The sequence below is a fragment of the Saccostrea echinata genome, unplaced genomic scaffold, assembly GCF_033153115.1.
Source record: "Saccostrea echinata isolate AGI-Se365-2 ecotype Australia unplaced genomic scaffold, CSIRO_AGI_Sech_v1 ptg000012l, whole genome shotgun sequence".
Taxonomy (NCBI): domain Eukaryota; kingdom Metazoa; phylum Mollusca; class Bivalvia; order Ostreida; family Ostreidae; genus Saccostrea; species Saccostrea echinata.
Window position 1 is genome coordinate 10917159 of NW_026889761.1, and position 16621 is coordinate 10933779.

The window sequence follows — 16621 nt, forward strand, 5'->3', positions numbered from 1 at the left end:
AAAAGAAATACTTTTTCAGTTCTTTCTTTAATCTTAAATGAGTGAAGACCAGCTTCAAATCTGACAGATCCATAAAAGGAAAGTGAATAACATAAATAGCATATACACTGTATATAAGACATAACCAGACTACAAACAGATTCTTTACAGTGTACATGCGAAATACATAGGAATGCATATACAGTAGTTATACATGTACCCAAAATGTTGACCAAAGGCAAACATAGAATCAACATAACAAATAAATAAATAAGTTTTTTGGAATCTACTAGTAACTAAAAGGACAGATAATAAATAATGTGTAATGTTATATTTAAAAGTAATTTTTGGGGATTCCATGCATTCATTACTACATTGTTATTTCTTTCTAATAGAACATGTACATGTGTTTATAAAGTTTCCAATTAAACAAAAGCTTATCTTAAAACAGGGAAGACATAAGTCAGATTCGACTAAAATATTGATAACATTCATATGACAGAAGTCTAAAATGGTTTCTGGTAAAATATTAAATGTTCAACATAAACAAGTATATGATTGTCAATTTTAATTTAAGGAATCAATACATCACCTTCTCAAAAAATTAATAAATGAATATTTTTATATCCGCTAGACCTTCAAATTCGTTGTTGTCATTTTGCGCTATGGTATCACCTTTATCCACAGACATTTGCCATTATATTTTTTTTTCTTATCTCAAAAAAATGCCCTACCTAATAGGGATATATTCTGTGATAGAAAAATATATAACATCAAGTGTCTGTACTTGTTTTACAGAATTATAAAAGTTTAATACTTAATCAGAACAATTCCAAATATCAAAAAAATAAATATAGTTAAATTGTGCATCTTTCTTTTTAATTAAACAGCTCATCACAAAATAAACATCTAAAAGAAATGATACTTTAGGCTAATAAAAATATGCCAACAAAATCCAAGTTTCATCCCAAAAAACACAGTTTTGTGGAAATAAATTACATTATAATAATTATTATGTAACGATATATTTAGTAAAATAAGTTCATTAAGGTCAGTTATCACAGACTTACACAAAAATAATTATTATACATGTATTAATAAACAAAAAAAAAATTATCCATGGGGAAAGACTCTATATCAGAGTTACCTCTTGTTATCTATTATACATGTATACAAATACTGTACATGTACACAGTGAAAACAAGGAACAGTTGAAGTTCATTATCTCAAATACTAATATCTCGGACCAGGGATATGTCAAAGTGATTCAGCAGTCCTAACCTCTTTTTTTAATGTGTATTACACTAGGGCTCAATGGATATCTCGAAGTTTAATCTTGGTTCTGACGAGGTCGAGATAATTAGTTTTGACTGTATATACTTTAGATTAAACATAATTATTTAATATGTTACAGTATATTAATTGTAAATGCTGTATAATTTTAAATGCTATACAAAAGGATAAAAGTAAATTCTCTTCCCTTTGCAGTCCACAAAAATTAAAAGGTGAATAAGGATGCAAAAATATATCAAGAGGAACAAAAAATTTGATTGAGGAAGAGTGTACAAAGTATTGCTTCATTCACCACAAAAATGCTGTCTTAATTTTTTTCATGGCTTCTTCCACCACATTCATCGCTGCTCTGGCCTCCAAACAAGCATGCTGCATCTTAGCTCTGTTGGTCTCAATAACGTCTGTGATATTTTTGATTTCATCTTCACTGCGAGGCTGTCCCTCTAACATTGCAACTTCCTCCCAGCATTCCTTGCACATGGAGTCTATAGCCTCATCCTGCTGCTGAAGCTTCTTATCCAGTAGGGGGCACTCTTTCTGTATGGTTTTACATACACTGGCATACTAAATGATTACCAAAAAAGATTATGTACTGCATGTAAATAATGATTTACATGAAGAGTATACATGAAAAATTATGAATAATAAAAACACAATTTGATCATGAATTAAAGAGGACTGAATTTAAATTCGATTAAAATCTACAAATAATCATAAACACATACTATATACAGGGTTGTTTTTGTCCCATTTGTTTTAACCCTTTCATACTTGCAAGCAAATTTGCCCTGTTTTTCACCCAGAAACAGTTGTGTTAAAGTGATTATCATAATACATGTACTGTCTTCTTTGAATTTGCACCATTTAAATCTGCCTGTTTGCGATGAGAGCAGAAGGCTAGGCAAAAAGGGGCAATTTTTTTTTTAAAAGTGGGGATGGGGTGGAATTGCCCTGTATACTGTAATTTAAAATCGTAGAATTTATTTAATAGCTCATTTGCAAGTTCCATAGTTCCATGTACATGTACCTTTGTATATAAATACAATAGTACAAAAAGTTGACAAAGCATTACCTCTGTGTGGAAGATATTGAGTAGGATTCTAATTTTCTTTGCTGGTTTGAAATCCTCTACTTTGGAATCAATTTCCAGCTTGCAAAATTCCTCATCCCTTTTAACCTGCAAATGTGACAATAATATCAAACCTGTCAAACAATAAGATATTTGAATATTAGTACATGTACTTAAGACTTTAAATTAATAGCTAAAGAAAGTCTAAGGCCAAATAACAGGAAAGATGCTTTAATTATATCAATGTGACTTTGACTGAATTGAATTGAATCTGACAATTTGAAGGCCCACATTCTCCAATCCCTGGCTCAGGAGTCCTTACATGAAATAAATCAAATTTACATTTACATTACATAAGGTTGCCTTCATGTAAACTTCACCATTTGTACCTTTAGGTTCCTGGGATTTTTTAATATTTTGCCGTACATCATTCATGTGAAACATTGAATCTCCTTTCCCTGTCCTAAGAGGCATGATTTTATTGAACAGCTAGCATTTGATGCTTGCATATAAAGGATGACTTTATTATGACCTTTATTTTACCTTGAGTTTTGCTCCCTCTCCTATATTTTCTTTCAATGCTGTGATGCAGTCTTCCAGACTATTCTCTCCCTTTTCCACAATCTGAGCTAATTGACAGCCATCCTTAAACTTGGTTAAAGACTTATTATAAAACTCCCTTAAAGTCATTATCTTCTTAACAGAGGTGCTGGCAGTTATGAATTCAGTATCAAACTGAAATGGACAAAAACATCTTTTTATTTACCTACAAGTAATCGATAGATATCTACAGTTCTTATATTCCCAAGATTGAAGGTCAGTGGGCAAATTGTTTTTGTTCTTTTTTGTGTAAAATACCATCTGTTAGATAATCTTTAGCTACAATTTTGAACCACACTAATGTGGTCAATTTAAAAGGTAAGGCTCAAAACCGTCAGGTAACGTCAAAGTTAATATAATTATACTGTAATTATCATCAAGAGGACAATTAATATTCACATCTATTTAAATACAACTGGCAAATTAAACTTTTTTTTTCAATTGAAAGTGTTTTAAATAATGAATTTTATATAATTATTGAATATTTACTTTTATAGTGAACAGTTGTAAAACAGAATTACATGTAATAAGATTTTTTGTCTAAGGTTGTAACGATATATCAGTATACTGTGAAAAAAAAAATGTACCGTATCATATGTGGTACAAAAACCATATACCTCTGTATCAGGATATATAACATTTTAAGCAATTTATAATATTTCTTTTAAATCATACTTAATAGAGGTGATTTTCTTTATTGTTTTTATTATGTTCAGAGCTTATAAAATGTTACATGATGTACTTGTGAACTTGAGGAAATAATCTACAACTGTTATACTTTCACATTTTAATAGAGAGTTTCTTATCTAAGAACAGAGACAAACAAATTATATTAAAAATATGAAAGGTGAAGTATCATGATATACTCCCAGTGTATCATGATATATCATGATACACCCAATGCGTCATGACATATCATGATACACACTAGTTGTATTGTTACACCTCTATTACTCTCTCAGCCTTACTAATTTGATCCCTGTTTTATCCAGTCCTTCTATTTCCTTCCGTTTCTTATCTTTGTGCTTCTTTGACTCCTCCTTGTTGCGGTATTTTTTCATGGAGTATTTATGTTCTAGCACATGTCTCACTAGATTCTGCATGGCTTCTCTCACTGACCCATCTCCATCTCGGGCTGACACCATCACACTGTAAAAAAAACTCCCAACTTTTAATAAAGAGTTAATGTTCGATATACACATACATGTGAGCATATTTTATCAACAAATTGACTGTGGCACTACTAAGTGAAGCAATACCTCTACCTGTAATGTGTATATAAGCACAAAACATCCTCCTCAATAAAATCATTTTCCTCTAGTTTGCTTAACAGGACATTCATAATCTAGAATTTTTAAAAATATGTACATTTCTTTTTATCTTATTCCTTCCATTTAAAGAAAAAATAAAGAAATAAGTTGATTTGTGGGTAAGTATGTGTGCATTGCTTTCCTGTTGTTGGTATATACTGATTGTATTCCTCACATTCAACAAAATATTTTTTATAGGATTCATTTAAAGATCTGAGGCCTGTTCAACAGTGTGACGTTCTCAAGTGCTCGCGAACATTTCTATTGGAGGGATATGGAATTTTAGCGAGCACTCGTTGAACAGGCCTTTGATGTAAAGAACTTCACCTGGCATGAAAATTGTGATCCACTGCTATCTTTTCTAACAGCTTTATGCTCTCAGGTTTTTCTTCCTCGGTCAGGGGTTCACCAAGTGACCACACCCTTTTATCTTCTCCATCTAAAAATATTACGTGTGATACATGTACATCAATTCTCTCATTGAACACTGAATTTTTCCTTCTGTGAATACACTGATTTTTATTTTTCAAAAATTTCTTTATTCAAAAAAATTTTTTTAAGGTCACATTTTAATTCAGCATTACCCTGCACTTTAATTGGCAAAATTAATACTGTAGATTATTTAATATCATCATGGAGTAAATTTTACTTAATTTTATGTCCAACAAAAACTCAACAAAATTAAATCCAACACAGATTATTTTATTTTAGAATCAGCTGATCATGATCTCTCATACAGACAGAGTGTCTGCCAGCTGTTAATTTAATTTTATCATAACTATAAATTTTTAATTTAAAGAAATGGATCCTAATGGTGTGCTGCATGCCCAAATCAAGCTACTGAAATAAAACCATAAACACTGCAGTTTTTCATAAATACAAAATTTGTCTCCATGTAGAAACCATAATTATTGCTTGTATACATAACAAGGCTTGATTAATTCGTGAATTACACCCTCTGCAGACCGCCCATAGGATTAGTTACACTGCATTACAAATGGCACCTGAGAATTCGATTTCAAATTGTACAATACACTTTTCTGCTCAAATTATTCAGTGCATGATTACGCACCAATTTATGATAGCTTTATAAACAACCATTTTCTTGAGGCATTTAGCTTTGAAGAATCACAGTTAGCTAGATCATGATTAGTACCTGTTTGGCTCTCCTGTGCATATTTTTTCAATCTCTCAGCTTGAACTCTTTGTTCAATCTGCAAAATATTAGGATATACAAGTCATGTATTTGAAAGATATCCACAAAGTAACTGAAACATAAATGCACATAGACGTAATGCACAACAGTCTCCTTTAAATTTTATAACTATATAATTTCATTTTCAAGTCAAACAGTAAGATAATTTTGGTATTAAGAATGTGACAGTTCACATTAAGGTAAGGAGTGATACATACCACATCAAATTTGTTCCCCATCAGAAGAATAGGAAATGTCTCTCTATCAACAGGGCGTTCTTCCATAGTAATTGTCTTCACCTGGCCCCCATGGGAGGCCTCCTTAACTGGGCAGGTAACAAATGTGTTGTTAAGGACAGTCTGCTTCCAAACAGGGGCCATCTCAATGCTGTTCATTTCTGTTAGATCCACCACAACTGCAATAATAAGCATACTGAATTTTAGAAAATAAACAGACAATAAAAAAGGTTGAATGATTAAGGATAAATAAAACAAATTTTTTCTTCCAAAATTCAAATATCTTTGCTTAAATAGGTGCCCCTCTCACTAAAAAAAAATGATATCTGTTGACCAAAGCCATATAATTTGGTGAAAATCGGGAAAAATTAACTTTACAGTCCAATATGATTTTTGAAAAGTTTTGGAAATATTGTAAAGTTCTGTTACTGTGTACTTTTTGGGAGCATTTTCAAGTCTATTTATACATATAACACTATCTAAATTTCCTAATTAGATTTCCATTGAAAGAAATATTGAAAAAAGTAGCAATGTATGTAAATATTCTGTGTGGGAGATAAGAAAATTTTGTATGAGGCATGTCTCTTTAAATATTACTTGAATTTTTAAAATTGAAGCTAGCCCTGCCATTTCTACATGAAACTTCTTTAAGTCTCAAAAAAAAATCCAAAACTAAAGCCTAGATAATATACATGTACATGTACAATTCTCATGTACTACAAGTCAACTGAAATTAAGAATTCATTCTGTATATATTGCATCATCCATAAAAATGAAAATAATTTGAGGTCAAGACTTTTTTTCAAACATATAAATAGTTGTTTTGTTTTAAAATCCTTAATTTTTTTTTTTTTTTTTTTTTTTTTTTTTTTTTTTTTACAATTTTATAACTTTAATAAAGAAGGTAAATACTTGGACTAAACACAAGGTTTAAATTGAAGAAGATATAAAGTAACAAAGATCCCTGAGGTCCATCTTGTCTTTAGAGTATCTTTATTGATTTTTTTTTCTACCAGTGTTAATTGTAGTGTGCTAATTGTCATCACTCAAAATGAATAAATCATGTAGTTCATCTATTCAGAGCATATTTAGAAAATGATAAACTTAGCTGTGACAGTAATTACCTATTGCAGCATCTAAATCCCTGAAGTATGTTTTATGGAGGTCTATGTCTTCCCGTCCTGGGATGTCCCAGATAGTAAGGGAGGCTACTGTGTGACCAGGAACATTTATCTTCTTCACTGCACTCTCTACAAAATTAATCACACTACTGAAAACATACTGAAAGGTTGATACCTTTTTTGTTGCACATTTTTTAAAGTGTATATAATGATAACTTTTAGTAACTTTCACACATTGACAATCTTTCTTGAAACTGAAGACTATAATACAATGAATAATGTAATTATAATTCTACATGCTTGTACTTGAATATCTTTTGAGGTGTTGGAGTTTTTGTGTATAAGTTTCTGTCAGAGAAATAGACTTACAGTAAAACATGCTGATAGTGAACATGCTTTTAATGAATCCATCTTAATAGTGAAGTGATTTTCATTCCCCATGTTTACCATATAGTAAACTTACTGGATGTAAGGAATTACATTTATATTAACGAAGCAAAATCACTTACCCCTGGCACTTTGGTATATGCATGTTTTACTGTATGCATTAGTTTTTTTTTCAAAATACATGCAGATCAGGCTACTGTGTGACCAGGTTCTCAAGAACCTACCTATAACAGCCTTTTTTGTTGGCATGTACATAGGACTAAACTGGTTCTTCAGATATCTCAACATTATACATGTCTTTCCAACCTCAGTATCACCTGTCAGTGTATAAAAACAAAAGAATAGGTAGCTGATTAAACATCTAAATCAATATATCATAATCATATATATATAGGATCTCCCATGGTTTATGGTTGAGTATGATTTTTATCCAAGTTATATCATGCTTTTTATCCCTGAGCCTTGGCAAGGGCTTAAAAAACACAGAAGTTTGATAAAAATCATATCCAACCACAAATCATGAGGAGATTCTTATAATTAAAAAAACCTTGAATATGATTTTTATCCAACAAGTTATATCATGCTTTTTATCCCTGAGCCTTGGCAAGGGCTTAAAAAAACAGAAGTTTGATAAAAATCATATCCAACCACAAATCATGTGGAGATTCTTATAATTAAAAAATCATTTTTTAAACATAAACTGTTTCTATATACCAACCCACTTTATTTATTTTTTAACTTTCACGTAAAAACCATTGTGGCATCACAATTAACAGTTGATGTGAAACCGATATATGCTGTATAACAGAGAAAACATGCAATAAAATATATTATTATAGTCTACTTTTATAGTCCCCACGCAAATAGTTCATATAACATAATTCACTGGATTTGAAGCTGTATGTGTATCTGCATATGAGCATGAAAATATTGGGCAAGCCTATCACCAAATTATTATTCAATCATTTCGATGGGAAATGATCTTACACTCTACGAAAGGAAAACACAGAAGTTGTAATCTCAATATTTTTTTAATCATTCTGTGACAGATTGAAGTTTGTTAATGAAAATGGTGTCAGGCAGTCTCAATGATTAAGTTAGTTGAATCTGACTACTACACTGCTTCCTACTAGCTTGGGCTAGTGGTTTTACTCTTTAGCTCAATTGGTAGAGCACTGGACTGGCAAGCCAGAGGCCCCGGGTTCAATCCCCAGCAGAGGCACAAAATGTCTCCATTACAATAAACAATTATGGACTCTTTTGATGGTGAATATGGTTTGATATTCACCAGTAAAAAATCAGTATTGACTGATAACAATCCTCTATTGCAAATATGTCACAAAGCAAGCTTTGTACAACTTCAGTCTGGTAAATCCATTTTATGTTTATGTAACTTAATTGTACTGGAAATTCTAGAATGAACAAATTTGTAACATTTAAAAGAAATGAAATAAACATACCAACTATTGCAATCTTCAGGTGTGGCACGTTGGAATCAAGGATGTTGTTGGCTAAAACATTAATGTAGCTGAGATGAAAACAGTGTACTTTGTTAGTTATCACCAATACTAATTACAGCACATGTCATATGCTGTTCAAAAGAATATGTATGCGAAATAAACGGAAACTATATTTTAAAATATAAATATATAACCAGCCATGAAAAAAAAAAATCCCAAAGCCAACTCAATATATATATTTTTTGTTGTTGTTATTTCACGCTGAACTCGGAAAAATAGAAGAGATGGTTTAATAGTATCATAAAGGTATTAATTAATATGTAAATATTCTTACGGTATCCGCCATAATCACTGCTGCATCCAACTCCCATTTTAATTTTTGTTCGTAGACAGTCAACACACGAAATGAAGGCTCCGATACATTGTTTTGTGAAATGGTTGTGTGTAGCGATCCACCATATTGTTTACATGCGTAGCGAATGCTCAGCTCAATCGTTAATATTCGGCTACTTCCGAATACGACTTCGATAATCCACGAAAATATCCGGAGTGTTCGATGCGTTCAACGTCATCGTTATAAGTGCACATAGTTTATAAATAAAGTTTTTTCGTAACATAGCATCGAGGGTTCTGTGGTGTAGTGGTTATCACGTCTGCTTTACACGCAGAAGGTCGCGAGTTCGAACCTCGCCAGAACCTCGATTTTTTTTTTCCTTGAAAAAAGGCATATATACGCTAAAACATACAAAATAAATATACACATTAATATAAATAAATAATATATATATTTTTGGTTTTATTTTTTGTTGTTAATGCATCCATTCAATTTGAAGACACATGCATCCTAACAATGTCAGGGGTCCTGAGTCAGCATGTCGCTGGTCACTGTAGAAGATGATGGATGAGAAATAGATCCAAGTATCTTATCAAACAAAGATTAAAAATTAAAAAAAAAAATGCAGTATACTAAATCATAGAGATGTGAGGTGGCAGTGCCAATATCATGATACAGATATACCATAATTAATACACCTTACAGTTTTAGCAGTATCGTTACACCCCAACTAAATCATGTATTTATATAAGGAATCATGCATGTTCCTGTGTTTAATTTTCTTTACAAATTCCATTTTCCAGCAACATCATAGTAATTAGTCGCCCGCATGACACAGTGGTTTTAGCTTTTCATTTTACAGTTGCAAAGATAAGAGCTGTTCATCCTTACATCACAGGTTTCAATCCAACCACGGGACATGGACACCTGTCCTTTTGATAAAATTCTATAAATCAATCTATTGCAGTAGATGCTGGCAAACCCCCCCCCCCCCCCCCCCCAAAAAAAAAACCCTCTATGCTCAGTATAGCCTTAAATGTCATCTTTGTTGGGATTGTCCTCTATAATTAGTCCTGTTAATTTTTTATTCCCATCCTGAAATAAAGTTTTCGAAATGCATTGAAATTTGACAAAATTTATTTCATACAATCAGACAGTTTAATAGTAGTTGAAAAATCAAGGCAATATATTTACTTCTTGATTAAAGAAGAGGTATATCTTACAACATTCCTAAAATGTAATTTTCAAATCCATCTAGCTGTCTTGTTTTATGGAAATTCAATTAACTATCAAACTCAGAGCCTCAGAGTATATTTTTTTTAAATATGAAAATTTAATCCAATTATAGTTGGTGCTGCACTGTGTTCTCTAAAAAAAAAAACTAAAAAAAATCAATATCCATGGGAATAATATTATATAAGCATTAATTTGTATAATATACCTCTGTTTCAACAAAATTCCAAAAAGAGTCAATTCATTAGATTTAACCAAAACTAGCGGTAAACCGTGTATAAAGCTACACAGAGAAAGTTTCCATATTCCTCAATATATTGAAGTTCTAATCTACATCATAAGTCAACTTTGCTCTTTTCAGTTTTCTTTTAAAACTTTGATTCTGATTAGATTTTCTTGTTTTAGGCCTCTTTGATCTGAATTTTCCAGCTGTCCAGATACCTGCAAACAACAACACACCATCCTCCTCATAAGCTCTGATAGTCTCTAGAGGAGTTATCTTCCCTGAATTCTCCAACAACTCATTCATAAAGCTGAACCTGGATGCTCCAAGTCTCTGATAACACTCATGAACTTTGAACTTTGACCATACTGCACTTATAAAAATGTCTTTTCTACTGGGTAGTTTATAGATTTGGAGGTAAATCAATCCATAATGCAAAAGAGCTTGATGACGCAGTTCATCCAAAAATTCATCCTCTGCCATGTTTGTCTTTGCAATATTGGATGATTTCTCTTCCTTGCCATTATTTAATTTACTGCATGATTTACTGGTACATGTAGCAGTACTGCTGTTATTGACAAAAGGAAACTGAGAACCATCACACACTGGACTTCTTTGATTATTTTCACTAAAGGAATCATAGGAAACAGATATGCCACTTACAACTGTGTCAGCTAAGTTCTGATTATGCTTTTCTTTCCAAAAATGTAATGAGGTCTTAAAATCATTGTCTGCTTTAAAATCAGAATATTCTTTAGATTTGCTCACCTCAGAAACTGTTGAAACATATGACTTTTTACAAAAATAACAAACAGAATATACAACTATATTATTACTACAGCTCTCTATAGCAAAAGGTGATTTTAATGAAATTTCCTTCAGGTGTGTAAGATGTTGAATTGTCTGCTGGACTCTTTGTCTTCTATAAATTACAGCTGTATATATATCAGTTTGACATTTTGAATCAGTGCATATTGATAATGTGTGGATCATAAAACCACTATTAATCTGATTAAAAATATCATGCTCTGTTTCTAAGTCACTCACAGACACATCGTGGTAAATCTTATAAAACCAATCAATATTGCCTACATTATGGTTCCAAATCATATTAACATAAAAAGCATTTTCATACACAACTAAATCAATGTCTTGCATATAATATCCTTTTGACTTCAGAGAATAGGCATGCTCTTCCACTTCTTTAAGTGGAATAAGAATTTGATATATCTGAGCTTTATCTGCACATGAAATTTGTTGCTTTTTAACATTTACACTTGAAATGTTCAGACCAGCAGATGGTCCATAACAATAAAATAGAGCAAATCTGACAAGCCCATCTAAGTCCTGATCCGTAGCTCCAGCATTGAACAGTAAAACCCAGGAGTATCCACTTTTGTCTCTTCTGAAGCTCGTTGTGGTTCCATCCATGTAACCTGTGTGACCCCAGGTTTGACCTTTGTCTTCCACATCCAATCCTAGTCCATACCATTCACTTCCTTTTTCAAATTTTGGACATGCCAACATTTGTGAAATGGATTCTCTTGATAAGATTCTGTTTCCTTTACTGAAATTATAGATATTTGAAATTATCTTTCTTACACATGATTAAAGGGACTTAACTCTTATCAACCACTGTCTAAAAAACATTCACAAACTTTTACCAGAATTTTATCACCAGAATAGAATAAATGTTCATTTAAAAAAAAAATTAAATCAAATTCATGATTATTTCCACTGATTTAGCCCATTTGTTTTAAGAATGTAGCATATATATCATAACAGCTAATTTTAAGGAGGCTAGGGGGTCAACAAATTAACCATCAGATATAACTTAATTTTTTAGATATGATATCTTAAGCTGTCAACTATCATTTGGCAAACAAAAATTTCAAACATTTTAGTTTTAAAATTTGATCATTTTTGTATATCTTTATATGGAGCTCTTCTTCTGAAGAAGATCAATATAGTCTGAAAATGGCCACAACCACCCAGCCCTCTTAATCAGATTGTTCTTTCATTTGCACTTTACAAAACACCCAACTCTCCTGTATTCTGTGGGTCACATCACAAAATTACACCATCCCCCAACCCACCCACCCACACACAAATGACCAATCTTTCAAAGTCAATTACCATCTCATTGTATTATAATGTAGTTCTAATCTAATATGAATATTATAATTTATAGCAAATTAATGAATGTTGTTCATACACTGTATGTTTTTTTTTTATGAAGCTTATTAAATCAAAAGCCCATCTGGATCCTATATACACTGTACATGAATTAAATTTTGTTCACTTAATACTTACCAGTGCTCCAAATCTAGAGTTGAGAGGAGAGAGAGAAGTTGTAAGGGAGATGCCACCAATCCACCATAAGAACCGGTCCCCTTCATATGGTATCCTCCATATTGCAGGCTCCAGATGTCACCTTGATGTGGTATAATGCTGGGATGTAAACTATTACTGTTCTCAAAATATGTGACCTAGATAAAAATGTTCAATACAGTGAATTACTCAGTATTAATATATATATATATATATATATATATATATATATATATATATATATATATATATATATATATATATATATATATATATATATATATATATGTATTAATATATATATATATATATATATATATATATATATATATATATATATATATATATATATATATATAAGCAATGAAAATCTTGTAGAAAGATTGATTTTGGCTGGATCATTTTTCATTCTGTTCTTTTCCAATCAATTTATTTAAACATCATTTTTCTTGTCTTTGATAATCTCTTGGAATACAGATATGCAAACAAACTACATGTATATACATAAACTCAGAAAATTTGGGACTTTTCTTTTGTAGAAAAAGAGAGCATCATGTCATTCTCAAACAATTATGAGTTCAAAATGGTACCAATGAAAACAGGGGTATAAGTATTCATTTGTCTGGAAAAAGAGTGTCAGTGTTAGATGGATGGCCACTCAAAGATTCAAAGTGTTTCATTTTGGAGTTAATCTGTTGAGGAGGAGGGGGTAAAACTTTCTGCTTACATCAAGAATCCTCTACAATCAGGTTAGCAAATGAAGAATTTTTAAATGTACAAATGCCTATGACATACAGAAATACAAGGAATAACTGAATAAGGAAGTCTTTGTAAGAGAGTTGTAAGCTAAAGAAAAAAAAGATATCAGGGAAGATAAGAAAATATACTTCATTTGGGTGCAGTCTGTGAAGCTCATCTCCTTCATATACCCAGAAGTCATCAGCCTGGTTGATGATGTCATGTATATAAATAGGAAAGGGTATCCCTGTCAGTTTCTCTAGAACTTGCCCAAGTACCAAGTAACCAAAATTAGAGTAGCCATGTCGAGTTCCTACAAAATTTTCCCCTAGTGTAAACTGGATATAGATGATAAATTTCTTAAAGCTGCTATCTTCTCAAGTATAAAACAAGAAAGTCAAAACTAACCAGGCTTAAAATCCAGTGTTTGTTTAATCATGTACTTGATGAGATTTGTATGGTAGTTGGTGTAGAGTGCCACAGGTGTGGTCGATTCCTTATGTTCCTCAGGGCAGACAGTCTGAGGGGGAAGGTACACAGGATCCACCCCAGTCTCTCGATCCCAGCCCCCTGAGTGTTCTAAAAGATGTCGCACTGTAATTCTCTCCAGGGTTTTGACACTGGGGCCATCCGGGGCAAAATTTGCAAGTATTCCTTGAAGTTTGAAAAATTGAAAGAGTTTGAAACACAAAGAAGGCAGAACTAAATATTCCTCTGAAATAATGTGGCAATGAATTAACCATATTAAATGTGTAAATATGATGTTTAATAAAAATGAAGTTTTGTTTATTTATTAATTTTCAGAATAATTGATATCCAGGATACAGAGTAATGATGAAACACATGAACTTAACTACATGCTTCTTCCCAAACAAGTTGAAATGATTTAGTTTTTTTTTTTTTTACCTTTTCCTTTTCTGCTAAATATCTTATCATTCAGCTGCATTTTATTTTGTTCCACTAACTGCATTATAGCCATGGCTGTGATAGTCTTAGAAATGCTGGCTATCCTGAAGTAGGATGTTGAAAGACATCTTGACTCATTTCCTGCACTGCCATAACCTTGAAGTTTGCAGAAAAAACAATACCCTTTCCTATCAGTAAGAAGTTTTGGAATTTGCATTTTAATGAGTGTTTTCGCATATACCTAAGTTTCTTGATGAATCAATTAATTGATTTAAAATATTAGTTATAATTGAATATATTACATGTACTTATAAGGTAAACGTACCTTAATTTAATCTACCCCATTTCATTGTGTAAACAAAATCTAATTGAAGAATTAAGTCAACAGTAATGATTAAATACAGAAAAATGTAATAATACTATAAAATCAACACTCTATTACATGTTCACTCATTCATATTTCACCTTGTCTGTGAATAAGTCTGCCATTATAGGATAATGCTATGGCTCCACCAGGAATTCTCTGTTCTTTCATAAACTCTGTTATTAGAGAGTCAAAATTTCGCAGAGACTCATCTGCAATTTCATTTGCTTTGCAAAGATCTACAGTAACAATATAAACATGATAAAAATATAGAATTGGAATCATTTGATTTGCACATCTAAATCATCACAAGTTGAAACTATCACAACATTTAAGTGCAACTTTTTATACATGCCACAGGGCTCCTCACAATTAATTTGTCTTCTCTACACTATAAAATACACAAGGGAGGAATCGAAACAGAAAATTTTCACTACCTCACATTTTCTTTTGTCTCATTTTAATTTTTATATTGGTAGATGAAAGTATCACGAGAGGTAAAACTGTTGGAAAATGCTCTTTAAAAACTCAATAAATGTTTCTGTTGCATACAGTCCACAAGTATTTTCAGAAACTACAATGATTCCCAGATCGATTGATACCCAGCATGTGAACTGTTACGTTTGAGAAAAACGAGATGAAAGAAAATGTGAGGTACCAAAAAATTTCTGTTCGATTTCACCCTCAGCTTGTGTATTTTATCATAGGCGCTCCCCGTGTAAGTTTGTAGATGATGAAATGATAAGTCTACATAGGTCTACCCCTCTATATTATAAAATATTTTATAGTATAGAGTGGTAGACCTCTAGGTGAACATATCATTTTGTCATCTACAAACTTATGTGGGGAGTGCCTATGTATTTTATAGTGTTGGGGTGGTCAAATAAAAAGAAGACAAATGAATCGTGACGAACCCCTATGAACAATTGAACATGCTGAAAAAATTTGCTCATTCAAAGAAAAGAATATATTATTAAAAACAAAGCAATATCAAGCTATTTTGAATAGCTTAAGGATTCTCTGCAACTTTATTGGACGTGGACTCTAAAAAAATTATTTGGCATAAAACTTTGATTAAAATTGAAAATATTTCATAAAATCGATTTTTCGAATGTTATTAAATGCGTGTTATCGAAGTTAAAATATCTTTAAAGTATATATTACCAAATGGAATAAAGTAACGTTCCGAATGACTCAAAGACATCTCAGAAACAAGTCAAACACTTGACAATGAATGGATTCTGCAGCAGGATATAATTCTCGGGACATAAATTTAAAATACAGAGGGTTGTGTAAATATCCGGAATTTATGTCGAGCTTAAGAATTAAATATATTATATGCATATCTATCCATTTCAAAAATGTGATAAATAGATAAATAAAGTTTTGAAACCCAGATATTCTAGGAGCGTATATAAGTCCCTGAAAATTCGGCGATTTTGTCCCGGGAAAATAGTTTCCTCGCGTGAAGGTTTTACATTTGAAATCATTCCACGATTTCCTCACGAATAAAGAAGAGAATTTCAAACTGAAGTATCATGCTTAAATGCGTGTCTACGAGAAAACCATGCAAAATCCAAATTTTATTATGAAAGGCATTGTGATCATTTTGACTGATTTTATTGTTTCTGATTAGCATCATGTGTCCTCTAATAAATCCCAGTATCAAAACTGTCAGGTACCTTTGGGGATCCCTATTATAGCCCTATATTCTATTTTTAGCACATTTTATGAAAATATTTTGAAAAACACCCATAGATTAAGAGAAAAAAATTGCAGGAAAAAATGCACTTTTATTCAAATGTTACATATTAAATAAATTTAAAGGAAGTGCTCTAACTA

At 31.7% G+C, this 16621-nt stretch overlaps 1 protein-coding gene and 1 non-coding gene across 2 annotated transcripts; one reads left to right on the top strand and one right to left on the bottom strand.

The window, feature by feature from the left end:
* LOC133184991 (uncharacterized) lies at positions 1-15029 on the bottom strand. Its single transcript, XM_061320056.1, has 17 exons — positions 14881-15029; positions 14416-14571; positions 13918-14163; positions 13659-13822; positions 12754-12929; positions 10552-12007; positions 8985-9084; positions 8651-8701; positions 7415-7507; positions 6807-6932; positions 5665-5861; positions 5408-5465; positions 4579-4690; positions 3910-4090; positions 2885-3076; positions 2345-2449; positions 1-1836 (listed from the first exon to the last, which is right to left on the bottom strand). Exons 1-17 carry the CDS (start codon positions 14948-14950, stop codon positions 1561-1563), a joined length of 3759 nt encoding a protein of 1252 aa, XP_061176040.1. The 5' UTR covers positions 14951-15029; the 3' UTR covers positions 1-1560.
* On the top strand, positions 9277-9349 carry Trnav-uac (transfer RNA valine (anticodon UAC)). The gene has a single exon. It is a non-coding gene; the product is annotated as a tRNA-Val (tRNA).
* Positions 15030-16621: the final 1592 nt, after the last annotated feature.